The sequence below is a fragment of the Manacus vitellinus genome, unplaced genomic scaffold (assembly GCF_001715985.3).
Source record: "Manacus vitellinus isolate BGI_N305 unplaced genomic scaffold, ASM171598v3 scaffold_29_pilon, whole genome shotgun sequence".
Taxonomy (NCBI): Eukaryota; Metazoa; Chordata; class Aves; order Passeriformes; family Pipridae; genus Manacus; species Manacus vitellinus.
Genome location: NW_021940207.1, coordinates 5,024,721 through 5,039,341, shown reverse-complemented (window position 1 = coordinate 5,039,341; position 14,621 = coordinate 5,024,721). Strand labels below are relative to the sequence as shown.

The 14,621-nt window shown below is 46.3% G+C and overlaps 1 protein-coding gene across 2 annotated transcripts in view; it reads right to left on the bottom strand.

Annotated features, from left to right (window-relative positions):
- Positions 1-3,864: 3,864 nt before the first annotated feature.
- Positions 3,865-14,621, bottom strand: part of IL1RAP (interleukin 1 receptor accessory protein) — a 33,412-nt gene continuing 22,655 nt past the window's right edge. Inside the window, exons 9-10 of one of the 2 annotated variants that reach the window (XM_029960812.1) lie at positions 14,167-14,310; positions 3,865-4,589 (exon numbers count right to left, since the gene is read on the bottom strand). In XM_029960812.1, the coding sequence (XP_029816672.1) occupies positions 3,865-4,589; positions 14,167-14,310 (869 nt within the window). Of the gene's footprint in view, positions 4,590-9,868; positions 11,495-14,166; positions 14,311-14,621 lie in introns of those variants that run through there. The other variant, XM_029960813.1, reaches the window with a different exon arrangement.

Below are 14,621 nucleotides of genomic sequence, written 5' to 3'. Positions count from 1 at the left end.
TACCTATTAGTGAAGTACAAATCATTAGCCTGATTAAAGGCATATCAGTGTAAATGCTGTGTCCCCTGATGTCTGGCCATTACTGTGCCTGGGACTTTGAAGAATTCAAGCCATATTCTTCTGTAAACCATTCTGCAGCATTCACGTGTTTAATTAAAGTCTTTGCAAAAGGAGCCTCTGCAGTGCATTTATTATGTCATTTCAGAGCCACAGCCTTTCCCCAGCATGGCCAGTGGTGGTACATAGAGTGAACAACCATGTAAGCAAGAGTCAAATCATGGTGCCTCTTTCACAAGGATTTGGGCAGGCAGCTGCAGGGTCATTCGTGTTTCTCCCTACTTGGACCACAGTGTTTTGACTCATACATTTCCAGAACATCACCACGTTTTCCCAGATCCCAGGTGAGGCCAAATGCCTGGGTGGTGAGCAGGGAGCACTATATGCCCCAAGGTGCAGCTCCATGCTATGGGTGCTCCCTCCCTCCATATGGTCTCCCCTCATCTGCTTGACCTGGCTCTGGGTTATACTCTTAGGCTGTGTGTGCCACACAGGGAAAACACCATCCTGGAGGTGGTTCCACCCTTCACAGATATTGATAGTGAATCAACCACGGGAAAAAAAATATAATTGTGGAGGAAGGATTAAAGGTTCGAAGCACTTTTTCCTTATTTCTGGCATCTATTGGTTCCTTCACAATCTTGTCATTGTTTGGGAAAACGTCTGCTATAAATACACTTAGATCAGATGCTCTGAGATCAGCATCTAGTGTAACAGATGAGAATAAAAATCTGTTTGATGTTAGAAGTAGAATTTCTTTTAGTTCTTGCGGGTTAGTGATTCATCCAACATTTCAGATGTGAGGAGCAGCCCATTTATTGGCATGTCCAGTGAAACTTGCTAGGGAGAGACCTCCTAGATACCAGGCCTTTGCAATCACTAAAGTGAAAGCGGGTTGATGTTGAGATGGACTAAGTGACTTGCCTGTGTTCCCTGTTTAGTTATGCCTGTTCAGTGTCTTCAGGACAGCACCAACCCTCCACAGACTAAAACCATCTAGAGAGCAGTGGAATTATTGTAGAAATGGCTCTGCATGTCATGACCTGCTAGTCTTCTGCAGTTGCATGCCACAGGTAGGATATTCAGCATCGTATGAATGTTTTTGTATTAGGATATAGTAGAAATTCTACATATCTACTGACTCTGCTCCCACTGAACTGTTCTTTGGGGAAAACTCTATGGGGTGAAGGGGGTTATAACACTGTGCTGTTAACTTTGGAGATACATTTTTGTATACAACTGGCAAATTCACATGTAGCAAAGAAGAGAGCAGTGAGTACATCCATCTGCACCAGTCAGTGTCAGATGGGACATGAACAGATGTTAACAGATTTTCAGAGAGCAGAATTCAGTTCTGCAAAGAGTTTGTTCTGGTCCTAAAGCAGGACATCAGGCTGGTCCTTGGGGGTTTTTCTAAGCATCTTGCTTAGGATGAGGGACAAACACAATGGAAATTGGTTCTGTGGGTTGGTCCCTGTGTCCCTGCTCAGACATCCCCTTTAACATGGTGAGTCCTTGGGCTCCAGGACCTCGGCCTTGAGGGGAAAATTCTCTGCACACACTGAAATCCACCTTGTCTCAGTATTTGTTACAAGAGCAACCAAGACCCTGGGTCCATTTGGCGGGTAGGAAATTGCACTAGGGGCAATGGCCATTACCAGTTTGCTTTTGTTCTTTCATGAAGAGATGACAGTTTACCCCAAAAGGCTGCATTTGGCCATTCTGTACTTCTGTGAGGAGCTCCAGCTGTTGTTTCCTGTACCTTTGCATTGTTGTAGTCAACCGAGACAATACCATACTCAAGTAAGGACAGAGTCTGTAAATAAAAGCTGTTTAAATGCCAACAAATAACAAAATATGTTGACTCTGGAGGCTGACTGATTTCAAATTCTTTATATTTTGTAGCTGCATTTTTCAGCGCTACCAGACTCACTGACAGTACCATCCCACATCTAATTGTAAGCAACTAGAGCCATTTAACCATTTAATGGTATTTTGATTACTTCTTACAAAGCATCTTGCAATGTAACAGCTTGCTTTCCAAATATCTCATTCCTGCTTCTTCTCTTTGATCACTGGTAAATGGCCACGTAGGGACAAAGCTTTTCCAAGCAATTTACAGTTTGTCTACTTAAAATTAGAGAGAAATCCACACCTGGAGAGTTCTCTAGAGTCTGAATGTCTAGCTCCTAGGAGCTGGTAGGGGTTTATTGCCCTTGCTTTATTTAGACTGACTCAGCACCAGGTTTTTGGTTTCTATTTCTCAGTCTGTTGCAGGCTGTTAGGATTCAGCTCACAGAGACTTGTACCAGGAGAGCTGTCAGCTGTGCTTGATCTCAGAAGGAAAAGATCAAAAAAGTCAGGGCAATAGTGAGGAAGAGGGAAGAGGGCCTGCTGAGGGAAGGAAAGCGATATGTGAATTATAACTGGACTTCAGCACTACTAAGTGAGACATGGCCCCTTCCTTCCTCACAGCTCCAGCAATTTCACTAGGGCTTCACCTGAGGCCATCAGATAAAGGTCTGTCCTGGGGGCCACCAGATCCTGTACCCCAAGGACTCAGTTCATATTTCCAAGGCAGAAGAAATATAATTACTTGCCAACTTGGCAGGCAATTATTAGACTGACCAGAGTGGTGAAGGAGACCTTTTTTTTGTCTCAGGGAAAGAAAACAAATGCAGGATATTACCAGGTCTGTCATCCTAGAGCATCAGCTGAAGGGAAGCAGCCGACTCCCAGGATTAACACCCTTCCTCTATGGGGAGAGAAGCTGTTATACAAAGTGGATTGAGGGAAATGAAATTTTCATTGCAGAAGAAGAGTGGGAAACACTGCTGACAGCCAGCTCAACAGATTGATGAAATAGTAGCCCCAGGGATACTGTTCAAGGCTCTTTTGGTTATTTAATGAAGCGTGGTTGAGTTTTGACCCCTCAGCTTCAGCACTGGAGGTTTTCTGTGAGCATTTGAGGTCTTGCCCTATCCCTGAGCTCATTGACTACTCAAAGAACTTTTCTAAAATCAGATTTCCCTAGATTTTTAATGGCTTTCTTTCCTGCTGTGTGAAAGGCCACTCAACTAACAGAACAAATTCATCATGTGGTGAAGCTGGGAGAGGGACCAAGCCTAGGGCTCCACTGAAGCTCTGGGAACAGGAGGGGACCTGAGCCAGCTTGGGTAAACCATTTCTCCAGGAAGCACCTGGTAATCAAGGCTCCAGCATTTACCAGTTCCCATGGCACTTTTAACAACAGCAGGTTAAAGAAATCAGTTTTATTTGAAGAGAAAGGGCTTGTCTTAAAACTTTTGACCAAATTCTTTTAAACCACAGTGGATAACTGGACTGGCAGGGTTCCTGTCACCCTCATTAGCAAAGTTTTATTCTTTGCAAAATGCAGGCTTGCTCCCCTTCTCCAGAGGTTACTTGCCAGAGGATGGCTCCTCCCCGCTCCCTCCCTCCCAGGCTCCAGCTGGGGACCTTCCCTCCCACGCCCGACCCCAGCAGGAAACCTGCTGCAAACACGACCGCGGCTGGGGAAAAGCAATGCCAGAGAAATACATTATCAGCTCCACTCTGCAATTTAAATTCAGCAGAAGGACCCGGGCAGGAAGCCCCAAGCCACCGCTCTGTGCATGGCTGCGGGTCCGTGGCTCGGGTCAGCAGCAGTGATATTGCTGCAGTCCTCCACGCTGGCCCTGGACTGACACTGAATGGCACCACGCCAGCCTGTGATATGATAAAAATTTCCTGCGGCTGCAGTGAGTTTCTTTTGCTGGCCCAGCACCAGCAGTGCTGTCAGCCCATGGGTTAGAGTACATAGAAGTCATTGTTGTTTGACAGGTCGCTGTAATGGCAGAGGGCAAGAGCGGGAGCCTGTGCTGGTGGGGGCTCGGCTCGACCCCTGCCCTGAAGCCCCTGTGCCGCAGGCCTGCCCAAGCCTGGCTTGCAGAGATGAGTGTCCCACCTGGGCTCAGCCACAGCCTGATGCTTGTGCTTGAGTCTGCTGTTGTCATTGCAATAGGTCCCACAACACCGGCATGTCAGGAAGCGCTTAGCTCGGTGTTTGGCCTTTGACTCGGGGGTCAGGGCCATCGCTCCGTGAGTGAGAGTCACTGCTGCGGCGCCCCGTGGGTCAGGCTGCCCTTTCAACCGGCTCCTTCTCCTCTGGACGGGATCCAGGCTGATGTCTGACTGGGAGGAACAGCTCTCATTCCAGCCAGCACTGGCGCTCAGGCTGCGCAGGGGCAGGGCGAGCCGCAATGCCTTCCAGAACTGGGAGCCGGAGCGCTTGGACTTCTCCCCCTTCCAGGTGACGAAGGAGACAGACTCCTTCAGCTGGAGGATGCTGGGGTGGGTGCACTGCAGTGGCCTGTACTCCACCACGATAAGTTTGGTTGCTATGGCGTTCTGGCACATGATGCCCAGCTTGAACTCCAGGAGACTGATGCTCTTCTCTGTCAAGTAATCAGGACTCAGGACCACGATCATCCTGCGGCTCCTCTGGATGAAGTCGAACACGGCTTCGGTGGTATCTAAGAGTACAAGGACAGAGGAATTGGGGTGCACAAGAAGGGAGTGGGGAGATAAAAACTGAATGAAGCTGTTTGGTGGCATACCTGCACAGAACCCCCTTCCCACAGAAGGAAACCTGGCACAAGCCCTGTGACTTTCTAGTTGCCCACTCCTGCTGGCAGCATTTTTGCTGTGCAGGGTGTTTTTGAGAAGTGGTAAACGAGAAGCCAGGATATGCCACTGCTGTATTCTGACTTCTACACAGCATCACTCCTTCCCATTTGATAAAGGGCAGGTCCTGTTTGGGAACCACCTGACCACAGCTTGAGTAGCCCTTTGCATCAGGGAAACAAAGCGAAGCAATCACGTCACCTTGCCACAGCTCACACTACCAAGGCTAAGACCCACCTCCTTCTCTGTCATGCTCTCTCACCTAGAAGTGGAAACCTCCAAATTTAGAAAGCAAAAAAGTCAGCCTTAAACCTTTCCATCAGTTCCTCTAGCCATCATGTGGGGTGGAAATACCATCCTTCAAAACGTTTCTTGCGATTCATTGCAAGTTGTAAAGCTCAGCAAGATGCTTAGCTGGAATGGTGCCAGGCAAGGGCAGCATCTCTTTTATTATGAATGTTGAAAAGCAGTAAGCCTGAAGGATGTCCTTGGACTTCTACTTGTGGCTTGGGATGCAGTAAGCATATTGAAGGTGTCATGGCTAACGGGTGAGCAGTGGAAACAATGGGAATTATAGGGCTCAGGCACTCAGCAAATTAACCCAAGCTGATTAAGAGAACTGTAAAAACTCTAAAAAAACCATACACTGGCTGGTGTATGCTGGTGCCTGAGATGAGGGGGGACCCAAGGACAAGCTGGTGTTCAGGCAGGACAGGGAACATTCTCGCACATTCAGAGAGAAAAACCTGCCTGTAAGAATGTCTTGCAAAGATCTGTTCTGGGAAGAAGAGGTACTTGCTGCTTCCCTTCCCTGTCACAATGCTAAAACCTTCATTCCTCAGTCTGGAAACTTCCCTCTCTCCCTGCCAGTAGAACACTGGTCTTTTATATAAATAAAAATCCCTGCAATGGCAATGCCTCTTATTCTTCCAGCACTTGGCTGTCTCTAATCTCACAGCAGAAAGTCCACCATGTTGCCTCTGGATGAACCTTATTTTAATATTGTACAGAGAAACACTTTTCAAATATGTATGAGTAGCTGTAAAACTCATTATCACTAGATTATTTGGAGACCAAGAACATGGGACAGAAAAAATGATGACACAGTAATATCCTAACGGAGCAAGTAAAGTACTATTTGGTTCTTTAACATAACACTGGAATTAAAATAAAATTATTTTGAGGGGGTTTTTTTCTGGTATACAAGGTCTAGGGGGACTTTCCCCCCAACACACCCAGGAAAACACCGATTCATTGAAACCAAAAGTAGATGATAAAGTCAGTTCTGTCAGAATTGTCACCTAACGCTGTGACATGTTCTTAACACCCTATTTCAAAGGCACAAAGAATTGGCAGCAATGTCCAATGAATGAGTCCAGACCTCATTCAAACCTTTCTGCAACTGATTGAGATCTATTTTGAAAACAGCCAGGCTTCAAATTTTGTGAAAGAAAAAGATCTTTTGCCGGTTTGAAAGGTCTTTCTTTTTGAAACTGGAATCACAGAACCATGATGAAATTTAGGCAGGAGCAGTCCCTGGGAGGTCACCTATTCTACCTGCCTGCTCAAAAAGTCCAAGCTCAATTAACATGAATGACTCTGATGCTGTTGAATTGAAATGTTTTGATTGAGGTGACAGTGCTGGTTTTATCAATTTTGAATTGGCAACACTTTTTGAGACTCGACACTTTTTGGCGGGGAAGACGCTCAAATTCCCAAAGATAGATTTTATTTCTGAGAATGGGATGCATTTAGACTTCTCTGACCAGGATACCCTGGGATGTTCAGTTTACAATGTTTACCTAGCTCATGAAAAATCCTGAGTGGCCACTTCACAGTGTGCAGGTCGCAGTGACACCAACAGCACGGGATAGGACAGGCAGCAATAACACTGCAGGAGTTTGGGGATTTGATACACTTAGTTATCTGCTTTACACTACAAAAACTTCCACCTTTACTAAATGGTTACAGAATATTTTCATTGGTTTACTTGTGTCTTCCCTAATGCACCCCAGAGGATTATAACAGAGGAGTATAACTAGGTCCCATACCCATAGACCCCAAATCCATAGATTGTCACAAGTATTCATTTTGCTAGTGGTCTGGAAGTGCTAGGCTCTCTCTCAACTTACCTGCTAACAGGCAAACAAGGGAAACAGACAAGAAAGTGGCTTGGATGAGAAAATATGAAGCTGACTGAAACTTTTCTACCCAACTGCCTGGAAGGCGATGGGCAAAGTAGCCTAAGAGTGAGTTTCATTTCTGTGGTTTGGGCAGATTTCCAAGATTTCTGTTCAACATTCTGACTTGATCTCTAAAGCAAAGAGATGATGTTTCCTTTCCATCTTTCTTTCTTGTGATTGCCAGGCACTCTTCAGATCAGGGATTTTCTGTGTGTGTGTTCACTGCTGTGAGACACCTCAGTGCTGTGTGTCATTCTGTTTTTGCTTGCATGGCCCTGGTAGCTCAGGTGCCTCTGCAGGCACAACATGAAACAGCCAGGAAAATGCCCCCCTCTGAGGAGGTGTCCCAAGTCATCTTGATGCTTGGACTACACACAATTATCTTTCTTAAACGGCATTTCGCAGACATAATGGGGAGGAAGATGGTACTTATGAGAAATGCACAAGGACTGAAATGCAAAAGTGAAAATGTTTTATTGAAAAGCAAAATAAAATAATACTGACACTTCACAGACCAAATCACACAAAGGCAAAAACATGCAGAAAAGAGAAGGGAAAACAACTCTGGAACAGCTGTACAACATCAAACAGCACAGGGAGGGGAGATATTTTTTCCAATTTGTGCCACGCTGTTTCCCCACGAAATAACAATGAGGAACTTTGCATGAGGTGCATATTGCATAAATATTAGGTTAGAGCACAGAAACTCAAATGAATCAACTGATTCAGACATGTGCTGTGACAGAATCCCACAATGTAAACCACAAGGGGCTTAGAATGAAATGGCAGGTGGATCTGAGGTGCTTGCAGATCTGCATTATAGCTGAGACTGGGCTTTACCCCTGGCCTGACAGATCCCAGCAAAGCCAGTGGTAAAGCTCCTGGGGGAGTGGAGCCTGCTCCAGTGCTATTCCTTCCACACTGCTCCCTCTGGACCTCTCAGGTCCCTTCCAGACCATCACACCTTTCACCTTGTGGGTGCTCTGCTGATGTCTCTCAGTAATCCTGTTCTCAGGTTGCAATGGCACCAAAGGCCACTGCAGTGGTGCCGGAGATGTATCCAAAGGCCAGTGCAATGGTGCCAGAGAAAGTTCAGGTCTATTAATTATTTGGAAAACTCTTTGAATAAAATCAGCAAAATATATGAGGTGAATTTAACTTTCTAAAATAATCAGACTTACTGAAACATCAGCAGAAGTTCTCTTGGTAACTCAGCCAAAGTGAGATGTGGTGTTGTGAGGTCTGGGATGTCAATTTAATTTATGCATATTTTGGAATCAATTTTTTAAAAATCATCTAGGAATCTTAACACAGCTCTGCTTTGGCCTCAGGGCTTTCCCTCTGCCTGCAGATCTGGCAGCTGGTTACAGAGATGCTTAAAACACAAAAAAAAGGTGAAGCTGGGCAAAATGACACAGTTGCAATGGGTTCACAAAGCTGAGCATGGTTTTGGGTACTATCTCTTATAAATGTCCCTCCTCAGACAACTACAGTAGAAAAGCTCATAATAAAGCTTTTAAGCACCTATGAGCAGATGAGAAGTTCCACTGCCTCCAGTGAAGCTGACTGCAATTTTATCTGCTTAAAGCAAAGCTTACTTGGGGTGGGGAGGATGAAGAGGAAGGTAAAAAACCAGCTCTATTTGTTTCACATTTGTAGCATCCTGGTTCCAGCCAGGACAGGGTTAATTTCTGCAGTAGCCAGGAAGGGGCATGGCCAGGATCTGGAGGTTATTCTGTATCACCTCCCATCACTGCCAGGGGAAGGGAGCCTCTTTCATGGAGAAGGGGTCCCTTCTGGGTTGGTGGGAGGGAACGGTCAGGTATTGTCTATTGTCAGGGGTGTTCCATGTGAATCATTTATTTCTTGTACCCTCTGTCATTAGTATTGTTGCTGCTACTGTTTGCTTTCTTATCTCCGTGCTGTTTCCAGTAAAATGCTCTTATTTCAGCCTGTGATCTTTACCTTCTGTGCCTCCAATTCTCTCCAGCCTGCTGCAGGGGGAGGAGGAGGGGAAGGGGAGAGGAGTAAGTGGCACATGGTTTCAGTGGGAGCATTAAATTGGGAAATACCATTCCTAAACTATGGCATACAGTACCTGACCAAGGGCAGAGCTCCCCACAGCCCTGGAATAACATTATTAATCATAAAATGCTAAGGGCAAGGGGTTTCCCTGATGCCAGGATTCAGTCCTGAATCTTTAAGGCTGGGCTTTTTATTGGGATGCCCTTAAACCTTCTCAGCTGGGTGAGTAGTGCGTAGACACCAAATTGTAGTGGTTTTTAATGCCATTATGAATGCATATGCTTCACCCCCTGAACACCAGAGTGAATACATGAGTCAAAGGTGACTCAGCATCAACCATTATCAATAAAAAATAAGCATGCACTTGGTGTGTATAATACTGAAAGTGGGCAGGTCCTTGCACTGGGAGCTACAGGAGTATGGAGACACCCCCAGTTTGCAGTTTTATTTGAAAACATTGTGAGCCATAGCACCAGTCAATGCTGGGGTCCCACTGTGCTTTGGTCTCTCCTACAAGGAAAGGGACACACCCCTCTTCTGTCTTAAAAGCCTGTTGCTGGGGGTTAGCTCACCAGATCCTTTCCTGCTGCCTGCCACTGAAGCAAGGACTGGTACACAGTGGTTTTTTGTGTTTCCATTTTGTGCAAAGGTTACAGAACCTGAGACACATCCTCTGTTCTGCAACTCTGGGCTGGAAACAAGATAGGGGGAGACTTGCTTTGTAAAGCAAGTTTAAACCTGAGTCCTGAATTAGAAATGGTGATGGTGTTCACAAACAGGCACAGAAGACAGATTCTTCACAGAATCATAGAATAGTTTGGGTTGGAAAGGACCTGTAAAGGCCATCTAGTCCAATCCCCCTGCAATAAGCAGAGACATCTTCAACTCAATCAGGTTGCTTATAGGCCTGTCAACCTGATTGTGACTCTTTCCAGGAATGGGGCATCCATCACCTCCCTGGCCAACCTGTGCCAGCATTTTACCACCCTCGTTGTAAAAAATGTCCTCCTTCAATATGGTCCGAATCCACCCCCTTTTAATTTAAAACTGTTACCCCTTGTCCTGTTGCACCAGGCCCTACTAAAAAGTCTGTCCCTACTTTTCTTATCAGCCCCCTTTAAGTATTGAAAGGCCACAATAAGGTCTCCCTGAAGCCTTCTCTTCTCCAGGCTGAACAATCCCAGCTCTCTAAGCCTGTCCTCATAGTCTTATCCAGCTGGACAGAGCAAGTAGCTTTTAGTAAGTTCAAATAAGTTTGTAGGGCCTCCTGGTGAGTCGGATATATATCCAGTGTCATCCCAGAGGCCTCGGCAGTACCTTGCATGATGCTGTCCCCCAGCCAGTGGCAGAGGCAGTAGGCAGGTTCAGTAGTACACTGGGGTTCCTTGTAGTGCTTGTGAAGTCCCTGAGTTTACTCTACAAGAAACATCTCTCAGATATGCTCCATGGCCTGTACTAATGAGAGATTTCCCCTGGATTACAAGCATTACAGCTCTGAATGATCTGGTGTACTCATGAGACCACAGAGTCCCAGAGATTGACCACTTGTTACTAGAAGTGCTACAATACAAATATCACCCAGCAGAGTGTTGCGGGAGGGGGGGTTAATGTTTTGTAAAAGCCATTCCCCATTGCCAAACTATTTGAATGCACCTTCAACAGAAATGTGGGGAGCAAAGATGAGGAGCCTCAAGAGTCTATGCTCCCCCCACTGAAGCAGAAGTCTGTGATCCCACAGTGATTCAGATTATAGAGCTGGAGCCACTTTTCAAACTGTTCCTTGGCCCCTGTAAGAGGGACCAAGGAACACAAAGGAGTGAAGTCACTTAGGAGAGGAAAGGAGCTCTGTCCTGGATGCTAATGAAGGTCCCATAGGAACTGGATCTAGGAGTACTGGCCTATACAAATACCACACCATCACAAGGTGCTGGATGCATCACATCTGTACAGCTCAAATTTAGACCTTAAGCCCAGGGCTTGTGTGGTTGATAACAAAAACATACATTTGCAGAGAGGATATGTTTACATCTTTGGTCCCTCTACTGCCAGAGCAATACAAAACTGCATGGAAAACATGACAATCTTCCAAAAAGGTTGGGACATGGTCCTTCATGGAAAAAACCCTGAGCTCCTTCCCACTCCCTGGTATAACTTGTGGGTTTGTTTTGGTTTGTTTTCTGATGGTGTCAAACATTTTTCAGGGATATGCGTCAACCCATCAAGACTCAAACTCCTGCTAATTTTTTTCACTGGAATTTCCACCTGCAGCTGCTTCCAGAACCTGCCCTTTGGGTACTTGGATTTCTCGCCTTTCCATTTAATGACAGTCAAGGCCGCCTGGGCCCGCTTCAGCTCCTTCACTTTGCTCTTCTTGATGGCTTTGTACTGCACTAGAATGACTTTGATGTTGCCCTTGGAGGCCATATTCTCTAGACCAGCTTTGAGCTCCAGCAGGGCCTGTGTCCCCTGCAAGACGTAGTTGGGACTCAGGACAACAAGCAGACGTCGGCTTTTCTGGATGAAGCTCAGGGTTTCGTCTGTGACAACTGGGAGAAAGAAACATTGAGGTCGTTAGTGATGCCCAAGAACATGCTGCTGAGCTGCTAGTGTGACACCAAGTGTCTCTTGAAGGGGACAGTAAAACACTCTGGAGGCCCTCTCTAGAGACTACGCTGGTGCTTCCCAACCCTGCAAGTGACTCTAGGTAGGATCTCCTACACCATGGCTTGTACCCACTTCCCCACACAGTGACATCTTGTACTCCCAGCCTCAGACTGCCTGGAGATGCATTTCCTCCTCCCTGTGCTATGTGGAGATGCCCAAGAGAGCTACATCTAAAAGGCATGGTACCACATGTCTGTGACACCAGACAATGCTATGAGGATGCCTTGTGGCCAAGAGGGCTGCTGATCTCATAGAGAGAGGTGAAAAGAGGCTTTCTGGAGCAAAGCAGGGAAATTGGCAGCTGAATGACACATGACCTCAAGGGAAAAACTCAGCTTGAAGAGGTATCAGGAAGCTTGAATGCCTATGTTTACATCCTCCTCTGGCAGATGTCCAGAATGACTCTGGATATTCCTTTCACTCCTCTTGCCTCAGTTTCTCCACACCAAACACACACAATATGTATCTACACGTCTACACCCTCTCTGAGTGTCCTCCTGCTTTGGTAGTACTACCATCCTAACTCCTGTTACTCATCCATCTGTTCCCATTGCTGTCATCTATGAAAGCAGATTAGAGCATTTTTAGAACATAAAAGTAAACTATTCTGAGGCCTTTTAGTGAAATGTCCCAAAAATAACATCCCCCAAGGAAGGAACATGTCATGGTAACTGTGGATCCTCTTTAATATTCTAATATCTGCAGGTAGACTGTCCTTAGGCACCCTCCTGTAATTAATGTGAAAATCCCTTGTAAGTGTGAATCTCAGCGCTTGTACTCTCTGCTGCAGGATCTCCCACACTTCATTTACAAGGGAACGCTCTTGACTGGTCAGAAATTACAATGGAGAATAAAGTAATGCTGACAGGCAACTTCATTTAGCTGTCAAGCACGTTTGATTAGTTCCTGTCAGCTAACTCGCAGGATAATCCATCCCCCACTGTTTCTTCATCAAGGACAACATAACTCTAACCATGACACAGATGCACACTCTGGAGGCATGACATCAGCTGCCAAAAGCTATTTCCTGGCCTGCCGTGCTTTCCCAAGAAGATTAGTCAAATCCTGGCTAAGAAGCTGGGAAGCCCCAGCAGCATCGCGAACGGCAGCGTGGTGACAAGCCACTCCAGCAGTGCTCCAGAGGGCTGGCACTGGCTTGAGGTTGACAGTGACTGGCACGAGGGGCAGAGATGGGAGTGTTCGGGGGTAAGGGTGAGGGAGAGAGAGCCCAGGAGAGCTGTGGTGGGAGGAAAATGACACCCTCCAAAGCGAAAGGGGAAGGATGGCAAGAAGCGGCAGAGGGAACAGGAGGAAGAAGGACATCTGGTGAGAACAGCTCAGAGCAAACCTGTTCTGAGTCTGACACTGCATCAAGCAAATTGAGCCTGGAAGGTTCCCTGCCATGTCATCCAGGCTCTCTCTAGAAGGAACAGCACCAGGATTGCATCTGTCTCCAGGTCCCCCAAGGCAAACTTACTCATTTATCTCCAAACTTTGAGGTGCTCCTAGATCCTAGCAAGCATCTAGGAGATAAAGATAACAGTCTCCCGACTGATTCTGCTCCCTTTGCCACACAGTTGGGCTGAGACTCCAGCAGTCCCTCCTGTCCTTTCCAAAAGGGACCCCAATGGACTTTCTCAGTATGGGTTCTGTCATCAGTGGGGTCCTGACCCAAAGGCCATGAATTCAAAGTAGGGTGGTCTGCACTGGCAGAAGTTCAGACTGAACTTTTAATAGGCATCAGGGGTCACACAGCCTACTGAGCCCCCAGGACACTGAAAATAGAGAGTGTTGGCTAGATTTGTGCCCTTGCTGTGGCACCTGTGTGAAGGTATACTTATCTGGGGAGTTTCAGAGACTTCTATTCTTGATTCCCTGCATCCCTGAAGCAGACACTATGTCCAGAACTTTATATGATTTAGCTCAAAACAGGGAAAAAAGACTACATCTTACTGAAGAGATAGTCCCACTACCTGCAACAAAGTACTTTTAATTATAGTAGCTTAATTGTATGTCATATTAGACACAAACTCCTTAATTAATGAGGGTGAGTGGGAGGCATGTTATCTTCTCACTGATTTTGGCATGGTGCTCTCCACACCTTCCTGAAGCAGACACTCCTGCTTTTTACAGGCATTCACCATTACCCTCTGTGAGCTACCAGTCTGGTCCAGTGTAACACTTGCCCTGCTTCTTTTCTTCTAGCCTTGACTTTATCCCCTTTTTTAAGGCAGCTCAGAGGGCTTGCATGAAGGTCAGTTGTCTGGTTCCCCATGTTGATAGAACAACCACTCCTGCACATCAGTCCTGGAGAGAGCAACTGAAACAACCAACCACCATCACTTGCCCACCACAGCTTTTTTGGAGGCCAGGAGCATCTGCAACACTGTCATGTGAAGCAAAAACATAAGAAGATACCAAAAAGAGTTCATTAATAGTGATGAGGGGAAAAAAACAAAAGGTAACCTGAATAGGCCTGTTCCAAACTACCAATACCTCAAAGAACAATAAAGAGAGGAGGTGCATGGAGCACAGTCCCCTGTGAAATACTCACTTCCCCCAGGGAGGCTGTCTCTGTCGAAGATACACAGCTTGTACCCAAACTCATTCTCCAAGACTCCCCGCAGTGTCAGCAGCACAAATTCCTCCTCCTCCGCGTTGCGGGCGTAGGACACGTACACGTCATACTCCTTCCCGTCTGAGCATTGGGAGCACAGAGAGACACAAATGGCAGAAGAGACACCTGTGATACTGCACATGCTGGGCCTTTGACTTGCTTCATGGGAAAAGCAGGTATGAAGGCTCACTTTGAGCCCAGGCACTGCAGGTTAAAACAAATCTATTTCCATAGTTACCAGAGAGCAGCACTGCCTGTTTGACTACCCAGCCTGAACATGCACATACTCAGATACTGCTGGGTCGCTGAAGTTAGAAAAGCAAAGCAAGATGATCAGTCTGTTCTGTCCAGGCTCCTTTTGTCTTTTGACATCTTTGACATTGCTCCCTGTC